This window comes from Engraulis encrasicolus, chromosome 12 (assembly GCF_034702125.1).
Source record: "Engraulis encrasicolus isolate BLACKSEA-1 chromosome 12, IST_EnEncr_1.0, whole genome shotgun sequence".
Taxonomy (NCBI): domain Eukaryota; kingdom Metazoa; phylum Chordata; class Actinopteri; order Clupeiformes; family Engraulidae; genus Engraulis; species Engraulis encrasicolus.
Window position 1 is genome coordinate 39,973,657 of NC_085868.1, and position 7,202 is coordinate 39,980,858.

At 41.9% G+C, this 7,202-nt stretch overlaps 1 protein-coding gene across 3 annotated transcripts in view; it reads right to left on the bottom strand.

Moving 5' to 3' along the window:
* Positions 1-631: 631 nt before the first annotated feature.
* Positions 632-7,202, bottom strand: part of zgc:113276 (uncharacterized protein LOC553748 homolog) — a 14,889-nt gene continuing 8,318 nt past the window's right edge. For 2 of the 3 annotated variants that reach the window (XM_063212700.1, XM_063212699.1), the window contains exons 6-10: positions 6,835-6,968; positions 3,819-4,058; positions 1,347-1,508; positions 1,147-1,236; positions 632-987 (exon numbers count right to left, since the gene is read on the bottom strand). In XM_063212700.1, coding sequence (XP_063068770.1) covers positions 814-987; positions 1,147-1,236; positions 1,347-1,508; positions 3,819-4,058; positions 6,835-6,968 — 800 coding nt within the window. In that variant the 3' untranslated portion in view covers positions 632-813. Of the gene's footprint in view, positions 988-1,146; positions 1,260-1,346; positions 1,509-3,818; positions 4,059-6,834; positions 6,969-7,202 lie in introns of those variants that run through there. The other variant, XM_063212701.1, reaches the window with a different exon arrangement.

Sequence of the window (7,202 nt, forward strand, 5' to 3'; positions counted from 1 at the left end):
GCTTCTCAAAGAAATTATGACGGCTTGGGACTGCCAAATCAATTGTAATATGTTAAGAAATTCTCTAGGCCTACATGTATACGTATTATGAAAATATAATCATTTGAATATGTAGTCCACAGTTTAATAAAGAAATAGGCCACTTGTATAATCAGTTGTGTAAGTTGTTTTCTACCAGCCTTTGTGTGTCTCCTATTTCTGTTTACATGTGTTTCCAGGACCAAGATGACGTCAACAGAGGGGCCTCCCTGCTTTCCAAGTCAGGGGGACTCCTCCTACAAATGTCCTGGCAGATAGCCAGTCAGATGTTTCTAAGTTGACATGACGATTGATAACTTTGAAAGATGACATTAGTGTTTACTTGTTAGTAGCTATGAAAGGCATGTCCCCGCTGTCAGCAGACTGGGCTTGTTCAAACCTCTGTACCATCTCTGTAATGAACAAGATCCCCTTTCTGCCGCAGATTTTACATATTAGGACCTCTGTCTCCTGTGTGGGTTTTCTTTCAGGTCAATTTTGATAAGGTGATACATTAAGTTTATTCACATATTAATAACACTGTTTGATATTGGCTTAACATGCTATAGGAACAGAAAGAGGCTTTGCGAAGTAGTTTGACCAATGTACTGAGTTTATTAAACAAAAATAATGCAGTCGCAGAGATGGAATCACATGGAATGACATATTACGCGCGACTTGGTGCCAAAGTGTTTTGTCGCCTATTCGTCTACTCCTTGGATATTTTTTTAATTTTTTTATTTTTTTATTTTACTCATTGGAAAAGTTGCTGAGTCATTCTCACAGCAACTGACGTCAGAGCCACATCAAGCCATGCATGTTCATAACATAATCATCCGTTCGCACCTTCGCCACGTCGCGAGGCGCTCTGTTCAATTGCTCGGTCCCGCTGTGCTCGCTGATTATGTCCTTTGCTATGCGGAAACTCGCTGCCTGGCCGCCCGCCAGATTCACTGCGTGAGGTCCTATCTGCATATATAAGCGAATAGCATTATGAAACATATTGTTAAAATGTTACAAAATAAACCATTTGGAAATGCGCCAACAGGTGCACTACCAGTCTACCGGTAGGCCTACAACATGTTCTATGTTTGCACAATTCAAGAAACATTGGTGAACTCTAGACACCTGAAGGGCAGCGTATTGTCCCATGAGGTAGAGAGGGCAGTCAGCATTCCACCGCAGATTCTCCATAACACATGGCCAGCCGTCTATGACCTACCAAAACAAAACACCTAGGCCTACGTTATAAATATATCAATTTGAATGTAAAAAAAAAAAAAAAACAACACCAATTATTTGTATGGCCAGATGCTGGTTCACTTCACCTGTATTGGGAACGCCGCCATGATGTCAGAAAGCAGTGGGTCCTGTTTTGCATCTAATTTGCAGCCGGTGGCAAGCCAGATTTTGTCCCCGGTCCAGTAGTTCCCACAGCTCAGGGCCAGCCTCCACATCTGACTCTGGTAGCACCATTTGGCCTCGGAGACCTAGACAGGATTTGGGGATGTACTACTTTATTCAATGTGCATCATGACAAGGAAGACCACAAGGGGTGCAAAGGGGTCACTTGTCCCGCCGGGCCCAGGAAGAGAGGGTGCCCAAAAATTGGATTCTCATCACATTGGCCCTCATTTATCAAACTTGCGTAGAAACCATCGCAGGAATGAGCGCAGATCTTGTCGTACGACGAGGCTCGCGTGAGATTTACTAAACATGTCTACGTCTCCAATCTCATCGTAAATGCGAGCGGCTGTTGATAAATCCAGCGTCTGAAAACCATCGTAATTACACCTTCTCTAAACTTGTTCATATGCCAAATTAACGCAGCGCTCCCAGGAAGGGTGTAGTGGGTTGGTTAAGGACATTAAATAATTGCACACATGACACACCACACATTACATATTAAATACTTATGGAGAAGTAATTCATAAGGGCAAAGTAATTCCCTGAGTTTATTAGTATTTCAGTCAAACGCTAAAAATATACATTATTTACAATGGTTTTTATACCATGGACATTTTCTTTGTCTGAATTTACATGTGGTATTTCATATTCACGTCAGCAGAGGGCGCTCTACTGTAGGTGATGGGAACTTGACGTGACCGCTGGCAACTCTGCAGAATAAACAATGCAGAAACGCAATGGTCACGTTTGTCTGATGTGTTGTTCTTAATTCCCATCACAGGTCGGTAAAACTGTTGTTTTTCTTCAAAATGTATTTCTTGATCAAGCACTAAAGAATAGTAGATGTGATTTAGCGAGGTATTGTGTGAAATTTAAAACTGTATTGAAAGTTTGATCGAGTTGTTCCAAACATGATTAGCTGTTGATTAGCCCTATGCATAGGGATGACTGGATGTTTCTTTGACAATGCTAGAGTACCATTATCCGTACGTGAGTGTTCTTTTGAATTGCCAACATGCGAGTGAACTATAAACTCATTTTGTAAAAGCTGAATTGCTACTGCCGTTTGTAATGTGAATGTAATGACAAGGGAAACTGGAACAGTTGTAATGAATGTAATACATTTGCTTTCTGAAAAGGAGTAATGAGTTCAGTGAAGCAATGGGTTTAATGACTCATACGAGAGAATATCACATTAGATAATATGTTGTTTTCTAAAGAACTGTGTATAATTTGTTGTTAAATGCAGTATGTTGTTTTGAATGTAAAGGTGCCTACCAACTGACTGGTGTCAGTGCAGTGTTGAATTCAGTACTTAGAGATGTACTATTAAAAGATCCACTTATTTGTATCTATGCAATGTTAAAGGTTCAAGGGTATATTGGTACAATGTCAAGCAAGTGTATGGGTAACTGTGTGAGACTAAGTGTATTTACAGTGTATTTCTTTGTTCAGTTAAGGAATTGTCACATCATAGGAGAAGTGAATGACCTCTATATTGAGGGTTTGGCTATGTTAATAATAGTAAGGGTCATGTATTATTGACTGTTTGTTGGAGTTTATCTTTTAATTCACATTTACCTGCTCTAGCAGAATAAACAATGCAGAAACGCAATGGTCACGTTTGTCTGATGTGTTGTTCTTAATTCCCATCACAGGGGTAAATGCCACAGACCACGCCCACACTTAGGCGTGGGGGTTACATGTGCACCAATTCAAACAGATAGACGTTGGCTTATAGCCAAAATATACAATGTAAAAACATTTTGTAATTATGTAGGCCACATATTTATGATAATGAGTTGTTGCGCTACAACTGCTGCTCAAGTTGGTGATCATAGTCATCTCAAGTCCAACTTGAAATCGGCGTACACCGTCTGAGAGCAGTCGTAGGATTTCATCTTTCCTGCGCTTACGATGAGATTTGATAAATACCAACTGGTCGTAGAAAACGAACGTACGCACGACGTACGTATGATTCTCGTCGTACGCTGCTTTGATAAATGAGGGCCAATGTATGTATTGGGTTTAGGGCCCTTTCAGATGTCCTTGTCCCGGGCCCAGGCAAACCTGTCAGCGGCCCTGACCATGATATCATGAGTCTGAAATAACTGTGTATGGCTCCCTTGAAAACACACCAATTATTCTATTCCATTATTATTACAGATTAATAGGTAAGCTATGTGCTCTTTTTTCAGTTCAGTCCCCATTTTTCAACCCTCATGCGCGCACACTACAACAAACACACACACACACATGCACACACACAAACACGTGCACACACAGGCAGGCAGGCAGGCACGTACGCACGCACACACACACACACACACACACACACACACACACACACACACACACACTTACTTCATTCATATCACATCACTAACCTATACCTGGCAGTAGGCTCTGATGGTCAGCTGTCCTGTCTGTACGTAGGGCTGCAGCTGTGCGTAGGCCTCTGGCGTGACGGCTCCCCCCTTCCTGGCCTGCCGTATCATGGCCAGCCTCTTGTGCAGGCTCCGCTCGCTGTAGAACTGCCGCAGGTAGGCCAGGCCGTCCATCTTAATGCCGTGCTCCACGTGCGAGTAGCGTCCGATCAGGCTCTCTACGTCGCCCACGTCAAACTGTTTCAGCTGGAAAAGTATGGGGGAACGTTCATTTCCATGCAAACAAACATTTTCTTTTCTTTTTTCATGTATCCTTTATTTAACCAGGATTGTCCCATTGAGACTAGAGTCTCTTCTGCCAGGGAGTCCTGATCAAAATGGCAGCATACATATAGTTACAGTCACAGACAAACACATAGACAAAAAGGAAAATAAATGTACAAAAGACACATTAAGAAGAATAAGTTTACATAAAACATATTATGAGATAAAAAGTAGCCTATGTGCTGCATAGTCAGAAACAATGACATTCTGTGTATACTGTATTCATTTCCCTCTTAAAAGTCTCTAATGAGGGCAGAGAGTCCATACATAATATCTTCTGCAACTCATTCCATAGGTATGGGGCATAAAAAGAAAAGCCTGTTTTCCCTAATTCAGTGCGAGGAGTACAAGACTGTAGTACTAACTTGTGTGAGGAACATGTGCCATAAGATAAAGTACAAAAAGTCAATAAATTACAGATATAATAGGGAAGTTTGCCCAACAGTGCCTTTGCAATAAAAAGTAACATATGCAATTTACGCCTTAAATACAAGGATGGCCATTAGACTAGGAGTACCTTTAGAGTACATACCGGTCATCTGGCAAGAGAGTAGTGTTGCCCCTTAAAGGGGTATGCCACTATTTCCATGTAGCATTGTAGCATGCTACACGGATGCATTGACTTTCACTAGCTTAGCGACATGCTCCCTCTTTTAACTTCTCTTAAAGCAAGACAACGGCTTACATGAAAAATAAGACACTTTACCACCTTCATAAACCCCAGCCAACGATTCTAACTCTATTAAGCCCCAAAATAGTGGCATACCCCTTTAACGCACTTTGTTCCACCAGTGCAATGCTGTAATAGTCACTGAAGAAACGTAACTACCATTGTACTACACCACTATAACAGTGTGCAGGGCCCTTTAGTAATACATTACGACTTGGCCTGCTATTAATGATAAGAGTCAATTTATATCAGGGGCCATTTCTTACTGGGTTACGAGTTCCACTCTCCAGAGTTAAAAAGGCTAGATCTTATACAAGCAGGTAATTGGAGTGCTTCTGGGTCTTCACCTTTTTTCCTTGGTGCTCATCAGTGTAGGGGCTCTCAAACTTGGTCCAGGAAGACAGATGCTGAGGCACTCAAGGTTGCAATTTTTTTATTTGGCTATAATGCCTACGCGTTTCGGCCCTTATGGCCTTCTTCAGGGCATATGAAGAAGGCCATAAGGGCCGAAACGCGTAGGCATTATAGCCAAATGAAAAAGTAAAAAAATTGCAACCTTGAGTGCCTCAGCATCTGTCTTCCTGGACCAGGCTAGATCTCATCCCTACATCAGAATCAAAACTTAGGAAGGCAAACAGAAGATCATATGAAAAGTCATCAAACTACAAAAAGAATTCCAGTTACCTACACAACTATGTCTTTGACGATCCTGGTTTGAGATTTGTGTGCCCATATGTTAGCCTCAGTGTTGGCATCAATATAATATTGACCAATCATATCAGGCTCGCCACATCACCCTCTTCAAACTGTTTCAGAAAACTATAAATATATATATTATATATATAATAATAAATATATATATAATATATATATTTATATAAATGGCACTAATTTTAGTAAAGCCTCCCTCTCATGCCATTTCTATACCGGTTCCCTCAATTAAAAACAGTCTTTTGTTGAAGGTGTGTGTGTGTGTGTGTGTGTGTGTGTGTGTGTGTGTGTGTGTGTGTGTGTGTGTGTGTGTGTGTGTGTGTGTGTGTGTGTGTGTGTGTGTGTGTGTGTGTGTGTGTGTGTGTGTGTGTGTGTGTGTGTGTGTGTGTGTGTGTGTCATTTGTCATTTGTGAGTCATTTGAGAACTGAATGTTCTGTGTCCATATGAGAAGTAATTACACTATGGGAGTATGGAAGAATCTATTGACCAATCAGGCTCTTCCGACACGTCACCCGTGTCAAGCTGTTCCAGTAAGGGAGTATGGAGAAATAGAGTGCGTCTTAATATGCGACCTTGCCTCCTCCACTTGCTCTTGTCTCCTCGTCCCGCCTCCTGGCCCCTCCTCCGTGGAGAAAACGATAAAGTTTCCCAGCTGTCAGCCTAGCCACAACAACTTTTGAGGGACTGTTTTTCATTCACCATCCCAATTGCAAATGAGAAAAAGACTCTACAATTGAGCTTTTGCAAGATATTGAAATATAATGCTGTTGTCAGTGATGTCATCATGATGAGAAGCAAGTGGAGGAGGCAAGTGGAGGAGGCAAGGTCGCATATTAAGATGCACTCATAGCGTTTGCTTTGCTTCTGACAGATGACTGTCCTATGGCATTGCTCTCACCTTCGTGGGTCAAATGACGTAACCAAGAACATTGTGCTGTTTGTTGTCATTCATTCATACATTCATTCATTCATTCATTCATTCATTCATTCATTCATTCATTCATTCATTCATTCATTCATTCATTCTTACCTTCAGGGTGCGATTTGTCGGAAAACCAGAAGGGGGGATTTGTTTCAGATTGTAAACAATATCAATGGAATTGCATTGAACTGTGATAAAATCATGTAGAAAAAGTGTTGATATCAAGACCAGAAGCGGGGACAATCACCCTCATCCCCCCCTAAAAACCGCACCCTGCTTACCTTCCTTGTAGTTATTTTTATCAATTACATTTAACCCAAATCGTTAAATCATTGAATGCGGCGCGCATTGTAATTCAATCAAAACAAATGTAAAGTCAAAGTCTGCTTCTCACCTGCAAGTGTTTGCGCATCACCCAGGTGACGTGCCGTGCCCCCTGCTGCAGTGCCATGGAGATGATGTGTGCGCTGGTCAGGCCTCCGCCAACCACCATCAGCCTCTGGCCCGGCTGACACACACGTGGCGGACCTGAAGGCAAGGCAAGGCAAGGCCAGGGAGATTTATTTATGTGTTTAGATTACTGTAACTTACCCTGCTCACCCATCTCTTATTTTATTTCTTATTTTTTTAAATATATTTTTTGGGGCTTTTATGCCTTTATTTGATAGGACAGTCTGAGATGGTGACAGGAAGCGAGTGGGACAGAGAGACGGGGTGGGATCGGGAAATGACCCCGGCCAGACTCGAACCGGGGTCCCCGTG